At 39.2% G+C, this 18,014-nt stretch overlaps 1 protein-coding gene across 2 annotated transcripts in view; it reads right to left on the bottom strand.

Moving 5' to 3' along the window:
- Positions 1-17,285, bottom strand: part of ca16b (carbonic anhydrase XVI b) — a 146,673-nt gene extending 129,388 nt beyond the window's left edge. The window contains exons 1-2 of one of the 2 annotated variants that reach the window (XM_068314951.1): positions 17,158-17,285; positions 16,638-17,084 (exon numbers count right to left, since the gene is read on the bottom strand). In XM_068314951.1, the coding sequence (XP_068171052.1) occupies positions 16,638-16,722 (85 nt within the window). In that variant the 5' untranslated portion in view covers positions 16,723-17,084; positions 17,158-17,285. Of the gene's footprint in view, positions 1-16,637 lie in introns of both variants that reach the window. The other variant, XM_068314950.1, reaches the window with a different exon arrangement.
- Between the last annotated feature and the right edge of the window lie 729 nt (positions 17,286-18,014).

Below are 18,014 nucleotides of genomic sequence, written 5' to 3'. Positions count from 1 at the left end.
ATTTTTAAAATATCACAGATTCCCTTTAGTATACATTTAACATTACTCTTAAAGATGCTATGTTTTTGCTGTGTTGATAGCAACATGGTTAAGACTTCAATGACCTGTGTTCCATTGTCTAAGCAATTCTCTTTTAACTGAGAATCCTCCCAAAGCGACAACCAACTGAAAACAATCTAATCCTCCCCTCTAAAGGGAAAAGCCTGGGGACTGAACCCTTGGGCTGTTAACTTAGAAATTGGAGGAGGAAAAAAAGCTTGAAAAAAGAATACAGTGGTACCTCTACTTACGAAATTAATTGGTTCAGGGAGAAATTACATGAGTAGAAAATTATTTAAGTAGAGACGCGTTTTCCATGCAAATGCCCTAATCCGTTCCAAGCCCCCAAAAATTCCGACATAAATGTTTTATAAAGCATAAAAGTGCATTAAAACATGTAACAAATACAGTATTTTCGGCACTATAAAGCGCACTGGACTATGAGGCGCACCCTCAATAATTTGTTTGTTTTATAATTTATTTCATATATAAGGCGCACCGGATTATAAGGCACACACAATAAAAAATGAATAAAATGTATTTGATAAACTGCAGCGGCTGTAGTTGCGCACTCCGTCCACTACATAGAGCCGCGCTGCTCAGGCAGTAATGATTGCATTCATGACTTCCTGACTATCTTTGAATGGCCCCTATTGTTATGTCAACAAGCCATTCTGTGCCTCATGAGGAAACCTGATCGCTTGATCACTATGCCATCTTAGAAAGAAGTCAACCTGCATATTAAAAAACCTGACATTAAAAACTGGTTAAATTCATTACGAGTGCAGTCAGCGCAAACAGAGCGGATTATTTCCTGATCTGAAGTTCGAAGCAGATATTTAAGCTCCGACATTCATCTTCGTTTATTAATTAAATATTGTTTCAATCGATCGGTAGTCCAGTTGGAGGTGAGCTGCAGCTATTTGTTGTCTAAACAACCAGTTTTTAATGTCAGGCTGCTAATTTATTGGCAAATGTGACACTGTTTTACTCATAGAACAGACTTTAACGTCTCACAGCCGTGAATCTCACGGCATGTCGCTGCAGACAGAATACACAAACTTAAATGCGCCCCTCCGCCGCCCGCTCAGAGCTATCAACTACATTTGTAAATCAATTGCAGCACACCAGACACCTTTGTCTAGCAGTGACTCTGCTCTTGAAATTTCAGAAAAGGCTGGAAGTTCAGCTTTGAGGGTCTTTCATTCACCTTTATGCCAGTTTCTCCGTGTGTTACCACAAACTAATAGAATGGACCGTCACTAGAATCCAGTACTGAAACTCGACAATAACATTTTTTAGACCAATTAACTTTAAAGTGGGTTATTTCCCAACTACTTCACAGTAGTTGGGAAATACTGAGATCCGTCAGTCAGTCAAACTTTATTAATAGAGTTGTTGAAAATTCCCAGTGTTTTGCTACGTTATCGTAGCCGGTCACGTAGCCTGTTCTCAGCAGGCTGCTCTGCAGTCAAACAGCAGGAGTGAGAGTCTGCACCTCGGCGACGCCCCTTGACTACCGTTGTTACAGGGCGTAGTACGACCTGAATACTGTCTGAGGGTGCCCCTGGTGACATAGTGCAGCATGACTGCCGGCCAGACTGCCGGCTTTTTTTTCAGCGATCTTGTTTTTAACCAATACTAATATTAATATTAATCCATATACAAGGCGCATCGGATTATAAGGCGCACTACAGGGTTATGAGAAAATTATAGGCTTTTAGGTGCACCTTATAGTGCAGAAAACACTGCAATGTCATTGTCACTTGGTTTTTCTCCAACTTTTGCATATTTTTCGGAGGCATGGTGACATTCAATCAACCTTTATTTGTATAACACTTAATTACATCGGCAGACATTTCATAGCGCTTTAACAGACAAACCCAACAGGACTCTCCAAGCATAAGCAACAGTTTACAAGTGCTCACTCTGAAGGGTCTAACTCAGTGGTCCCCAACCCCTGGACCGTCAGCTTGGTGCAGAGTCCACAGGAGAATACAGTATATGAATTAAAGGCAAAGAAAACTATTGAGTGAAACCCAAAAGTTAAAAAAAAAAAAAAACATTACTAGTTACTAGTCTAATCTCTCTTTATTTCTAAAACTATTTTTTAAATGACTACCTGCCTTTAACATTTTGATAATATTTTTTCTCTTTTTACTTTAACAGTTATGATGTTGTTATTAATAAAATCATTGAAATTAACAGTTTGTTTAGTTTGTTATATTGCACTATTGGCAAAACTCAATCCTTGTGTATGCTTCTACCATATATTCTGTTATTACTTTTGGGATGCATAAATGTCATGTTGGTATGCACAAATTTTTCTTGAAGCACATCGCAGTGATGCACAACTTTTTTGAGGTAAAATGAACTCTGATTATGTATCCCAAAACACACAGTACAGTATACTAAATAACATTAATGTGGTATGTGAATGGAACGCATCAATAATGTTTCCTTACTTGAAAAGTTTTCAAATTCAAAATATTCTAATTTGTCGATGTTTCAGCTTATTAATTGTTTGGCCTTTAACTACCATACATCTTTTAAACTTTGCTCACAGAGTTTAAAACTCTTCCATCAATAATTTGCAAAGATTATTACATTTGAAGGACTCTTATAGGTATGTTAAATCTTTGTTGATAGTGACAGCTGTTTTCTCTCCCCAGCATGTGACCTTTCAAGACTTCCTTTGGTCACGACTTTCAGAAGGTTGAAAAAATTGTGCTGGATTGGTTCTTTAATGTGATCAGACAAGCCCAGCACAATTTAATTTTAAGCAGGCTTGCATTTCCAATCACACTTTCAAATATTTCAACTTTTGTAAGTTCATGGATCCTGAGACACTGACTGAGCCTAAAGAATTACATTTTAAAGGAAATTTATAGTGATTTTCATTAGGATGGTATGAAAAATACCATGATAATAAATATGAAAGATACATTCATAAAATAAGTTCTATCTCTTGTAGTATTTCCTTTTGGACTGTACATGCCTGGTGGGCTGCCTAAAAAAAAAGACACTGTTGATATGTTACAATCTAAAATTAAGATGTGTTCATAATCAGAGGAAGTGGATAACCAAAAGTAGTAATAAACCATCATTATGTTCGGCTCCCAGATGAAAGAATATAATCAATCGAAAATGTTTGTCATTGTTTATTAAGTTATATTAAGCAATTACAGGCATTGATATTTTAACATTTTCATTAAAAACTCCAGAGCTGAACCAAAGCCCACATGGGAAGAGGGGAGAGGGACAAATGTGAGGGAGAAGGAGAAAGAGGAAGTCAAGTGTGTGTGTGTGTGTGTGTGTGTGTGTGTGTGTGTGTGTGTGTGTGTGTGTGTGTGTGTGTGTGTGTGTGTGTGTGTGTGTGTGTGTGTGTGTGTGTGTGTGTGTGTGTGTGTGTGTTTCTCAATGAGTAGTGTAAGCTGTAAGAGATTTCGCCATCATGAACAGAGTGCATCACACCTTCTTATCTCTTTTAGCAATAAACATCCATCTTTTACTTTGGGAAAACTGCCATTCCATAATGTTAAGTAAAATGTCCCTCCAAGCTGAGGAAGAGCACATGCAGATATAATCAAACCTCAGCATTTACTTTGCACAACTGATTAGTTTTGCCAGTCATGTGACTGTATACTACACAAATTACAGCTTTTTTCCAGTCGCTAACAAGCGTTTATCCAAACAGTAGTCACATTTTCAAAACTCTAAACACAATTAGCACAGTATCGGTCTTTTGTGGCCATACCAATCACACATTTCATGTTGCTTTCACACAATATGCTGTCAATGAACATATTTCCACAATGCTTTCATTTTCTTAACAGACAAGCTATACCTCCCAACAAAATAGTGGATTGTTTTTCTATTATTTTCGGATGTTAACACACAACATCCCACAATAGCAACAACAATATTCCAAACCTTAGATACAGTATAAAAACCTCTGCTTCTGCAATGATATCAGTTAAAAAAAAAATATTGCAGCTGATAAACAATTGAATATGTATATATTTTTTAAATTCTTCTTTTTTTATTTTATATACTCAATCCCCAAAGGGAAATTAGTGACACACTGTAGTGTTAGTAATTCCCACGTGCATATATAAGTGTGTACAGGCCTTACACACACACACACACACTCAAAAACACACACACACACACACACACGGGTCCTGTATGCATGCAGGGGGAGGTAGAGTGGTGGGCCACTCATTTACGGTGCGCCAAAATTAGCAAATGCTAAGGGTGACGGCGCCTTGCTCAATGGTGCCTTGGCAGTGCTCCAGAGGTGAGCTGACACCTCCCACTGTCAGCTCACACTCAATTTTTGGGCGAGAGTGGGAATCGAACCACCGATCTTGGAACATTGGATGACCCGCTCTACCACTGAGTCACTGTCCCCCCATTGACACACAGCTGATCATTGCCAAGGGTGGATCCGGCATACCAATCGGTTCTATCCCAGGTGCATCGCCTTGGATGATATCAGAGATTGTTGGATGTGTTTTTTTGCGTAAGCCCCCCGTCCCCCCCCTTTTTTTCTGGGCTTTTTGCTGTCATTGTTTTTTGTTGTTCAGAACGCTCTTGTGTGTTTTCATGAATATTTTGTTCACTAAGCTTTTTCTGTTCTATCATATTGTAAATAGTATTTTTACTGTACCTCCTGTAATAAACTGTAAAGGAAAAAAACTGATTTGCTCTTCACTAGAATGCTTTTGAATGTGAACATTGCATGTGGACATAAAGCTCTCAACCAAGAAAGTTTGTGTACATTTTTTATGCAAATAGCGGTAAAACAAACATAAAAGTCAATGTAATTTTTTCAAATGTTAACGATACCCAGTATTTTGAAATCTGTTGTACTTTGATTGACTGCATGTATCTTATGAAGTGATAACAAGCATTATTGTTTGACACAGTAACTTGATTTTGAGTCGAATATCCAGTGTTTTGGTTAAGTGTGTGTGCAGAAAAAGATGTATTCTATTTGAAATGAAGAGTTAGTGTTTATTTAACACAATGTGCTTTTGAGGAGAAAATTAACCATTTGGACAATTGTGCTTTCTAGGTGGAAGCCTGTGTTAAGAGTTTAGAAAATGTGACTACTGTTTGGACAAACGCTTGCTAGCGACTGAAAAAACTGTAATTTAATCGGTACACTATAGTCCACACTTCAAATATTTATGACAATTTATACATCAAGACCTACTGATAAATAATTTGGTGAAAACATTACTATCATAGATACCGTTGAAGACATGGAAGTGGAATCAAGTGACGAGAAACTGATGTGTTTTGACACCGACGGCATTTTTACTCTGATTTCATTCATACACTCCATAAGGTGTAAAATTACCCACTCAGAGCACAACTTTCAGCTATCAGTGTTAAAAATTATAATATCAATATCATCCTTGGAAATCACAGATCTGGTTGACAACACGTAGTAAAAACCTTTACTTATGTAACAAAGTATTTCAAATAATTCTGGTACAGAAATTTGAATCAACATTTTTGAAAGGAGCCCACTGAAAAAGAACCCCGCAACATTCCAGTTGCATAACACAACACCGTTGGGTATTTTGAAAAAAAAAAAAAAAAAACACCAATGCCAAAGATCTGAAGACTGTCAGGTTTATGTGACATCATTTCAGCTTTATTGTTCTTGCATTCTTTTGCTGTTCCGTTAAAAAAAAACCCTTGTCTATCTTGAAAGCAAATACTACTGTATACAGAGGCCCCGTCCACACGATAACGGATATTTTAAAAACGCAACTTTTTTGTTGCGTTTACGCCTTCCGTCCACACGACAACGCAGATATCCGGAACGAAAATGCAACTTTTTAAAAACGCTGGCCGAGGTGGATTTTTTAAAAAACGCTGGGTCTGCGTTGACGTGTGGACGGCGTATCCGCGACTATTTAAAAACGGTGACGTCTTGCCTGCGACGAAAACCGCGGTGACGTCATATTTATGGGCCTGTGTGTTGTGACAACAAAACACGGAGGATTCCTATTGGATAAAATTTGACTCAATACTGCCACCACATGGTTTGGCATGCTTATAGCAGTCTTCGAAAACGCACTGCTGCGTTTATGTGTGGACGGAGAATTTTTTAAAAACGCTGTCATGTGGACGGGAATCGTTTTCGATGTGTTTTTAAAAAGTTCCATTTTTTTAAAAATCCGTTATCGTGTGGACGGGGCCAGAGACTGCCTGGCACAGACTTTCAAGAACCAGATAAGTACATTTGCAAAAAGACCATAGCAACAGAGTTTTGAAATCAAAGTGACCTAAATGCATAGTAACAAAAGTATGACATCACTTCCATGTACTTGAGCATAAGCATGTTCTACAGCTGCTAAAAATAAAAATATGTGCAAATGTTAAAATTTATTCATCACATCCTAGCGGAATCTTACTCAAGCTTATAATTTTCTTTCAACAGACCACCTTGTGTTTGATGAAAAGCACAAGTACAGCCTAATCCTGTATCTTCAGTAATTGTTGCCATAATTCATCCTGGTGGATAGCCTACACTTACAATTTGTTTTTCCTCACCTCTTGACTACAGGCACCACAAGAAACAATGAGCACAAAGCAAATACGTGCTCTGTTGACCCACAATAACACAATGCAGGAAAAAGGAGCCTGAAGGTCCCATTGTCTCCCCTCTCCACAGGGCAGTGTTGACTGTCAGTTCAGCTGTAAGTAAAGCTGACACAGTATCACATCACTGCAAGATAGTTTAAGGGGAAAGAGGACGTGGCGACTCAAGGACACAGGACATTTATTGATATGGCCAAGTTCTTGAGTGCAGCAGTATATGTCCTTCACTGACAGGGCCTTATTGCCTGGACATTAATCACTATTGTCATGAAGCACAGGAAATTATGTGCACCAGTCTCCCCCAGCAGCGTTTTCCACCCTTGTTTTAAACAGCCAATGCATGTTTGGGTTACTGGGACAGATCAAATGCATTGGAGAGAAATGACAGACTCGTTCTAAATGATTTAAGGCTGCTGTGACCACTTTAGAGCATACACAACAAATAATGAATTGATAACCGGTGGCCTAGATTATCATAAGTTAAACAAATAGCAGTTTAATCACAATCAATGTCAAAATAGGAGAATGGTTTTACGAATTAAAAGCAAAGTGTAAAATGCTACATTACAACATTAATGGTGGCATCTTTGCTCAGAATAACTTCACCAGTAATGTCAGGGTGTTGCACTAATAAACACTAATATGCAATAACAATTTTTTTTGTTAATCTCTACACTCAGCAAGACAACACCTGCGATGGTTGCTCATACCAGTATAAATTCTTCACAATATACAGGCAACATATAAAGATTATACATGCAGTTCAGTAATAAAAACCTGGATAGAATAGCCTGAATGTATTTTAGTTATCAAAAATTAACTGCAAATGTGTTTCATGTGCTTAACTATAAATAAACACACAGACACTGTGTCTGAAGAACATTTTAAGACGCTCCGAGTCTGAATTACATTTTAAAATCTCAACAGAGAGACAAAAATGGGGCAGATGAGAATCGATGCAGATCCAAGGAACACGAGCAATCAACCTTGTTACTTTTCAGGCAAGAACTGCAGATTTAAAAAGGAAAAACACACAAAATAATAGCTACATATTTTTGTGAAGGCTGAAAGAAAAGTGGCATACGTGCAAGACTATCACTTAGTGTATTCATAGTTCCTATAGAATACATTTCTCTTCCTGACTGGGGGTCAGTTTCTACTACACAACAGCAGCTGTAATAATATATAAGGCTGTGTTATTAGCATTATAAATCAGTGTTTTAACAAGTACGTCCTCACTTTGTTCAGATCATGTTCCTGCATAATGATGCACATGTACAGCCATATAAAGAACATGATGCATATCCTGCCATACGATTTCATTGACAATAGCAGAAAGGAAGAAGATTAGCTGTATCCAGCAAGTACACAGATACAGCTGATAAACAAGACAGTCAGAGACTGCAACATCCCACGACACTCCTGAATTGAAAATTGTACCCTGACCTACACATTTTTGTGACTCTAGCTTCCTGAAAAAGTTGCTTTTTGTTTTGTGATTATATCTCGTGTTTCAGAGATGTGTACCTAAAAAGATATATACGTGAAAATTTTACCTTGACTTAGTGTTTCAAGGTCAAGTTTGTGATCCAATTGTCATCCCCTTGCCTCCCTGAATATAATACCTTTTGTTTCGTCTTTCTATCTTATCCGTTTCCTTAGATAGGGTACGTGCAAAAAAATATACAAAAGTTTAAATTTGACCTTGACCTAGTTTTCTCGAGGTCAAGGTCATCATCTAATTTTCATTCCTTTTGCTGCCTGAGTAATGTGCTTTTTGTGTCATCTTTCTATCTGCAACGGTTGTGAAGATATTTGGTGGACGGACGGACACAAGACGAACACACAAACACTGACAGTTACAATAAATCACTGCTTCGTGGGATTTAATAATATTACCAGGAAATCCATTAAACCCTTGGGCCCCATCCACATGGTGCCGGCTCTTTTTGAAAACACAACTTTTTTCACCCCGCATAGAAAAAGATTCACTTCCACACAACAGCATTTTCAAAAAAAATCTCTGTTCACACATAATCGCATAAGTACGTTGATCAACACTTTTATAAGCAAAACAGGAGAGAAGACCGTGGCATGTGGAAATTCAATACTATCCTCCTGTAGGACTACCTCCATCACAGACTTCTCCCACCAGCAGGCAGCCCATCCCAGTCTGACCCACAACGGGCATCATCTTCTTTGGCAAGGAATGTGAATGAATGAATGAATAAATAAATAAACTTATAACTCATAAAGAAAGGAACAGACAAACAAATATTAAAGTGTCAAGCATGTTTATCAATGTATCTTTGACGTGGAGCTATTATAACTCAGAAAATAGCCACTTTTGACTCCGTCCATTCTGTGTGTACATGAAGACATGGGTCACACAAACTAACATCACAGCTGTTTTTGACACAGGGAGACGCCCCCGGGATAGAAAAAGTTTCGGTTACAACGTCCGAACGACAACGCAGCATTTTTTTTTTTAAATTTACTTTAGCCAGCGTTTTCAAAAAGTTTTCATCCCGGATATGTGCGTCGTCGTGTGGACAGAAGGCGTAACCACAACAAAAAACTTGCATTTTCGAAAAGATCCTGCACCGTGTGGACGGGGCCTTACAGTTGTGCAAGACTTTATGTAAAAGTATCTGTGTAACGAAGCAGCGGAGCCTCTACGAGTGTTCTGACATGGAGGTACATTCACACTGATACAAATAAATACACCAGAAAAACAACATGTACAGGTAGTCCTCAACTTAAGAACATTTAGAGATACGAACAAACAAGCTCCGCCACATCCAACTCTTGTCCGGCAATTCCGCTTTCTGCCACAACCTCCGGTGGGGCAGCACTGCTGCACTCATGCATCTCCAACACTCTTCTCCCCATCTTGTTCTCATGTGTTGTTATTTGTCTGAGCATCTGAGAATGTCAGGCTCCGTAACTTGGAAACATTGTTTATCATTGAAAATAAAGTAAAGGCTATTGAAGATAGTGGTAGTGGTGACTATCTCACTGATGAGAACTCTGGCTCTCACCGACAATAACTCCCCCCTCTTCCTGCTCTTCCTTTGTTCTAAAGGTAATCTACATGCAACATGCCCCAGTACAGGACAGTGGATCATCAACATCAACAGCTGACTCTGGATGTTGTTCGATGTGCTTAAAACTGGTCAAGAGTTCCTTTAAGTGTTTTCTTCTCCCGGATTAAATTATAAGGAGCAAAAGTTTACTATAAACTAATCTGAATTCAAAGCAATCACGTGAACTGCGTGTGATGCTCAACGGTATGTATTGGAACTATACATACATATTTTAATATGAGTATGTTTTTTATTCCTATTTATTGTACAATAACATGATTGTATGTGCTTTTAACTTTTTCTAGTGATTTTAAAAATCCAATATGTGTGGCGGGCAGATTGGTTGAGTGAAATGACGCAAACTTGATTATTTTTTCGTATACTTTTTTTAAAGCGACATATATTCGAGAACGACTTAACTTGAAATGACATGTAACTGCATTTTTTTTATTAAGTGTTATTTTTATGTTGTCAGGTTGTCCCCCTGTACCAAAATGATATAGGAACCAATGGGTTAGGTTTCTGCCTGGAAGTTTTAACTAACGCTCATCTCTTTTGTTATTTGATGTTAACTATTGTAGAGTTAACTCAGAAACTTAATGGAAATAAAGCAGAGTAATAATACATAAAGTGGCGTGACTTTTGATTACTAGGAAGCCCATGTGTGAAATCCCTCAGTGCCTTAAACCTTGACTTAGCCTCTAAACCGCTGAGGATAAGATTAATTCAGTAGAAGTAGACAGGTAAAAGTTACATTACAGTACTACAGTATTTTATTTGGTTTGTGTTGCTTTTATATCATGTTATTGTTTCTCGTAAGTCTAAGAGAAGAGTATTTTAGGATTTAGAGTAGTGATTGCATTTAAATGACCTTTTAGTTTGAAATTTATTAAATCACTTACGAGCAAAAACCTCTCTGAATCAATTGTGTTGGAATTTTATAAAACTACCTGTATTCATCCCACAATGGAGAAATTTATTTTTCACTGAATACAATTACAACTCATAGTAAGAGGGTTTGATGCCTTGCTCAAGGGCAAGATGTCCAATTACCAGTCCACACTCCATACTGTGGTACAGACTGATCTATTGCCACCCATGCTAGTGGCCCACACTTGAGTTATGAAAGGAAGTGGAGGAAACACTCACAGCTGAACCAAAGTTCCAATCTTCAATGGCAGTGGAACTTCTCTCAAAACAGAATGTCTTATGATTCTTAGAAGCACAAAACACACTTCCACTTCAAATCTAAGTATAAATTTGCTTTTTTTATTCAAACCATCCAATGTATATTCTTCTTTCATACTAATAAAAACACTTGGGTACTCTTTCATATGCAATAATTTTGAATACGCTGCACTTTAATCACTTTGTAGCACAGAGCTGTTTACATTAAAAATGGAAAACCAGTATAAATATCCCTTTTAAAAAACCTCAATTCATGAATGAAAATGAAATAAAATGAAATCATCTTTATTAATCCCCCGTAGGGGAAATTATCTGTCCACTCTAATACATTAGTTTTTGGTCACATGCGTATACAGTATACTGTCTGCGGGTACAGGCAAGTAACACACACACACACACACACACACACAGTCTGTAGGCATGCAAATGATGGAGAGGTAAAGCGGCGGGCAGCTTGTAAGGGCACTGTGCATTGCTCAAGGGTACCTCAGCAGTACTCAGGAGGTGAACTGGCACCTCCCACTGCTGGTTCACACTCCAAATGTTTTGGCCCACATGGGTCTTGAACCCTGGCAGCACGATCGCGAAGTGGGTAGCGCTGTCGCCACACAAGACAGTGGTTCTGGGTTCCGGGGGGCGTGTCCCTGCGAGGAAAACCGCTGTGATGTCATGCATGTGACCCGTGTCTACATGTACAGTACAAACAGAGCTAAAAACGGCTATTTTTGATGTATAACAGCTCCGCGTCGAAGATAAACATGCTTTGCATTTAAATATTTGTTCGTCTGTTTATTTATGTGTCATAAAGTTTATATATTTGTTTATTCATTCATTCATTCATGTTCCACGCCAAACACACCGACGCCAGTTTTGGGTCAGACCGGGATGCGCTATCTGCTGGTGGGAGAACTCTGTGATGGAGGTCGTCCTACAGGAGGATAGTCGTGAATTTCCACATGCCACGGTCTTCTCTCCTGTCGTTCTTGGAGTTGTTTTGCTTATAAAAGTGTTGATCAACGCACTTATGCGATTATGTGTGAACAGAGATTTTTTTTTAAAATGCTGTTGTGTGGACGTGAATCTTTTTCTATGCGGGGTGAAAAAAGTTGTGTTTTCAAAAAGAGCCGGCACCATGTGGATGGGGCCCACGAAGCAGTGATTTATTGTAATTGTCAGTGTTTGTGTGTTCGTCTTGTGTCTGTCCATCCACCAAATATCTTCACAACCGTTGCAGATAGAAAGATGACACAAAAAGCACATTACTCAGGCAGCAAAGGGAATGAAAATGAGAAACTGCACCAATCCGCCTGTCAATCTCACGTTCCATCCGTCCCTCACTCGTGAACAAGACCCCAAGATAGTTAAAGTCCTCCACTTGAGGTAAGGACTCTCCACCGACCTGAAGAGGGCACACCACCCTTTTCCGGTCGAGAACCGTGGCCTCGGATTTAGAGGTGCTGATCCTCATCTCACTCACGTTACACTTGGATGCAAACCATCCCAGCTGAAGGTTCAGGTTTCAAGAGGCCAACAGGACAACATTGTCTGCAAAAAGCAGAGATGAAATCCTTTGGTCCCCAAACCAGACTCCCTCCAGATTCTGGCTGCGCCTAAAAATTTTGTCCATAAAGATTATGAACAGGACCGGTGATAGAGGGCAGCCCTGCCGAAGTCCAACATGCACCTAGAACAGGTCTGACTTACTACTTTGCAAATATTTACTTATACCTGCCATGCTGACACTAAGACAATTAAAAGCAATTTCTCAGAATGTGTTACCTATTGGTAAATACATCTGGTAAATGTGGCATTTGACAATTAATGAATTTCATAATTTACATTAAATTACAAGAAATGACCCCAAACCAAACCTTGCTTCTTCAGGTTTTACAGAAAATATCCCAGACTGCCCTTTTTGGCCTGATCTCTAGTGTCCTTACTTTCCTACAAAATCCTGAATTTTATTAAACGTCCTTTTTTAAAAACCACTTCATAAAAGATATTTTGCACTAATGAAAAGGAAGCTCCTTTCACAGACTTTCACCAGTCACACAATGCAAGGAACACATACCGGCATGCTTTCTTTCAAGACACAATGGTGGTCACAGTATACTACTAAACATTGTACAATGTATGAGTCCATAGATGCTGTATCAGTTTGTGCTGTTTTCGGCCCTGGAAGTCACACATCTGCTGCAAAGCGGTAACAGAAGACTTGGTAAAATTAAGTGTGACAATAAATTAATATAAGCTATATAAAAGCTATGCTAACTTTGTATTCTAATGTGAACCAGCTGAAAAAAATATTTTGAATAATATCCAAGATAGAGTACAAAAAACAACATTCTAGGTGACAGCAGTAGGACAGACTTTCATACTTTTTCTACGTGATACTATAATGAAAACAAAAGTAAACTCCTTGTACGATCGTAACTTTACAAGAATATTTTATCATAACATTGATCATATCCAATTAAACAGAATTTTTTTTTATTGATTGCTATTCTAATTTTATAGCATAACAAATCTAATAATTAGACATAACAATTTTAGGCATTTCCAACAATTTCTGTGCAGTATTTTTGATACATGTACTACAATGTGCAAAAACAATGTGTGGCACAGTACAGTTGAAAAAAAAAAACATTCCTATTGCTTAATATATGAACATAAAAACCAGCCTAACGTCAGTCTGATCACGATTTGAACTAAAATATTATGACAACTGCTTTGAATTTTTTATTACTATAATCAGACAGATAAGATGATAAATAAGACGATCATTAATCATTGATCATCTGCACCACTGAAAAGTGATTTCAGTTGGAATGTTTCCTCATCTAACCATTTAATGGATGGTGCAGGTAACCCGTAGAGAGACAACAGATAATCCGTGCGCTGAGCTCATCCACGATTGAGACTGAGCATATGTACTGACGCTATTTTTAAAAGCAGGAGAAAGTTCGTTTTGAGATGTTCTGTCAGTACTGCACAAGCTGAACCAATTATCTCACGAAGGTAGACGAGGGCTTTGATGATAATGATGCAGTAGCAAACATCAGTGACATCCGGACAGCTGGCGTCCTGTTGGCACAGCAGTGCATCAGGACCTCATTAATAATATTATTAACAGGTTTGCTCACTAACAATCTTTTTGCAGTGGACAGTCGTGGAGTTTTTTGAAGACGACAATGAAAATACACACAAGAATACAAAAAAACTACTAATTGTTTTGCTAAAATTCCTAAAATCCTTGTTCATTAAGGACCCAATTTCACAGCTATCAAAAATTCCGCAGCTGCATAAGGAGTTGTTACACCTTTATCCTTCTTTGAATGAAGTACAACAATTTCCTCATTATTTCTGAAATGCAATTTTGGAGAAGTTCTATTATTTATGACAAGATGTGACTGAAAGAATCACCACAGAGCTGATATTCAACCCGTACAACTTTAAAATGAACGTGGTTGGATATATGTCTGAACTGAGCTACGCTCTATCTGTAGAAAGAATATCTGCCCTCCTGAATCTTCTTACTCTGCTGTGTGTGGTTTATACATATGTCAGGGTTGCGGGTCATACATTCACCTGTGTTCCGACAAGGGTAAGGATGTGGGGGCTTCCAATGGTAGTCTGTCAGGGATAACTCATTCTGCCACTAATTCTAATCGTACAACGAAAGAACTAATCGAGTCAAGCGGCATTAAATTATCATTGGTTAGTTGAAGCTTATCAAGTCAAAGCAGACATAAAAATGTCAGTTTCACCTTTACATGCTTCACCCACTACAGAGCACAACCCACTTTACATTTTAAGTCCAAAAGTACCTTCTCAGTTCACAGTTTTTTCACAAAATTGTATGAATATAATGGAAAAGACCTATAGAAGAAATACTTCAACTATATGTAAATGTGAACATGTCATTTGTTTCACTAAAATATCAATCGCATCAGCCTCAAAAATTCAGAATTGTTTAGACGTTATCGCATCTGTAAAAACTGACTATACTATCAATCTTGGCAACATCAATGGATATCTGCCAACGAATGCAGGATCTGGAAAAATTGAAAAAGGTCATTTTAAAACTATGTCGTGAAAATTTCTGACCATAAACAGGAACTAATTAGGGCTTATTTACACCCCTCTATGTACAAAGATTAATTACGCCCGTTTCATAATGGTACTAGAGCCACAAGATGGCAGAGAAGAGCAATGAGTTTCTAATATTATAAATAAAATGCAGGAGACAGTGGTGTACTGAGCACTGGTGATTAAGTCATTAAGTATTTTGGAATTTTCTTGTGTTCATAGAAAGTCATTATGCCTTGCTTGAATTATGGCTTCACAATTTCCTGTCATAATGTTCAGTTATGTCCACTTCATTCATATTTCGGAAATATGTAAACCATGATGCAGAATATGGACAGAATCTACATCAGAATCCCTGTAAGCATTTAATGATCTGTGTAAATAAAGTCATATTTAAATAGTCATATTTATTTCTCAAGTTGTTTTTTTACTTCTACAGTAAATGGGAATAAAAAAGCATTTGCTTAAGTATCTTGATTATCCTGAGTTCTAGTCAAACTGTGTCTGTCATACACCATCATTGCAGACAACGGGCATACTTTGGGATACTGTGCATTTTTAACTTTTGGCATTGTTTTACTCAATAACCAAAATTGATCAGTAATTTTTCACATTGATATTTTTTACCAATCACTCGTAAACGTAAATTAACATCAACCGCTAATATTTCCAGTGTTAAATCTCAACCCAATCTTTACCCTTCATTCTAGGGATTTGACCGTTTTTCAATAAATGTAGTTATGCTGCACATTTGTGGCAAAGGGATACCAAAACTAGTGATAATAACAACTGTAATACATAATTCCCATTTTATGCATACATATATAAAAAGTCACAAGGTGGCAGTGACTGACTCTAGTAGTGTTACAATCCAGATTATACAGCACATAAATTTATGGGCCACAAATTCCATTTTAACATCTGTAATGCCAGCAGCCAGTACTCCAGAATCTGTGCCACAGTCACATTAATCGCCCCTCACACATGTGCATCCATCCACAGAGCAACAACGTTTAGTGTCGCCCTCATCCTCGTGTCTGTCCACGGATATTAGAGCAGGCACATCATACCTGCACATTAATTCATCCATTCAAAACACGAAAACTCTCATATGAACCGTTGGGACCCACCATTGACGCCTCGATGCTATCAGCGTCACCCCGGTCAATCCACGGGAGAAGGAGTACTTGAACGCCACATACCTCCATGCCAACATGAACGTTGCATCGCCAAATTGTGCATCAATCGTACCTAAGATTAACTATTATTGTAGCTACGATGTAAAACATCATGGTCAAAAACTACTTGTAGGACATTAACCAGGACTAAATCTTCGGTTTCACACTAATTCAGCGTTCGAGTTCGCCCCTAATCAATAAAATACACACACATCAGCACGAAGGCTAAACGCTTCAACTTTAACGCAACCGCTGGACGCGAAAGTCGACTCGGCCCTGAAACCGTTAGAGGAATGCTAGCCTCGGAAAAATGTCGGAATTCGACGACCGAAAACTCGCTTTTATCGCTCGTTGTGGGGAAAACCAGTTCAACACTGGGACGTTCCGTTTCCGACATGGGCAGTGTGGACGAGCTAACCAGTGTTGAAGTACTTACCAGGATGACATTCTTTGTGTTTAGGCAAGGTTAAAAGCATTAAGGTTAAAATCCACCAGTAACTCGGTTCCCGTATTCTCCGCATGTTAAACCACTCATCGAGAGTAACAAGAAGGCAACGACTGACAAAGTTTTTGAGTCTTTTCTCTTCTTAAAAAATTATTCACACCACCACCACCACAGCTGAAATTGAAGTTGGAACAGGAGCCACGAAGGCAGAGCATCAAAGTCTCGGTTAGCGGTCAGGCGGCTGGTTTTAGTCCGTTCTTCTCCTCCGGTCCGAGCAGCGGCTGCTTTTAGCTTCGAGCAATGAAATATTACGACCGCCACAGCTGTGCGAGAACAGTTCGAAATCTCCTGGACTCCGCTGTTCCTGTAGTGGGCTTCCAGATAGCCTCATCCCCCAAGTGTGGAAGGATCAATCGGCGATCAATCTCTTGTCTTTAACTACAAGAAAAAGTGGTCGAATGTTATTGATAACACGTGGACATTAAGTGACTATCCGCCTTGTCAGCGTTACCAAGGACGAGGCGTATCGCATGGAAAAGTGGTGCTGGAAACGTCCCATTCTTCCATCCAGGAAGTAGACTGGCGGTCAGGCATGCATGGATTTCTGGCTACTGGTCCCATCCTGCCGGACAGGCGGCGCGTGAGAGGGATACAGCGGGGGGGGGGGGGGGCAGAGGAGGGAGGGGAGGGGTGGGGGCAGCTGAGGGAGGGGAGGGGTGGGGGCAGCTGAGGGAGGGGAGGGGTGGGGGCAGCTGAGGGAGGGGAGGGGTGGGGGCAGCTGAGGGAGGGGAGGGGTGGGGGCAGCTGAGGGAGGGGAGGCGGCTCTTGGATTTGCTGAATGTAAAACGACTCGGAACGGACCCAGAGGCTGTTTTCTGTCAGCGATGCTGTCATAAGACTCCAGAACTCAGTGGCTCATGTGAGATTTCTCAAGAAACCAAATCCAGACCGTATTATGCTGTTTATTTTTTATTTTTTTTCCAATGCTGCATCAAACGTGTTGCATCAAATAATGAAATGCAGATTGGTGTATTATCCATCCAGGGATATTTCCCGGCATACCGAGATCTGAAGCATTGTTCAAAAGCATTTAAAAACCCTCCCCATCCTAACCCCACCCTGTCATCCCACTGTTTTGTTTCTTCCTCCCAAGCCTCATTATTAAAATGACCCTCCTGTGGCCACACAGTGATGTCCCTTTGCCTCCTGCTGGCAGAACTGTGAATGGAATACTTTAGCAGCAATCATCACCTGGAATATCATCATGTATGAGTGTGTACTGATCGGAGAATTACGCTTCCACCGGTGACACTCCCTTAGGTACACGTGTAGTCAGTGGTGTTCTTGCAGAACTATCCAGCTGGACAT

Source organism: Antennarius striatus, chromosome 5 (assembly GCF_040054535.1).
Source record: "Antennarius striatus isolate MH-2024 chromosome 5, ASM4005453v1, whole genome shotgun sequence".
Lineage (NCBI taxonomy): Eukaryota > Metazoa > Chordata > Actinopteri > Lophiiformes > Antennariidae > Antennarius > Antennarius striatus.
This window is presented reverse-complemented; position numbering and strand designations above follow the sequence as displayed.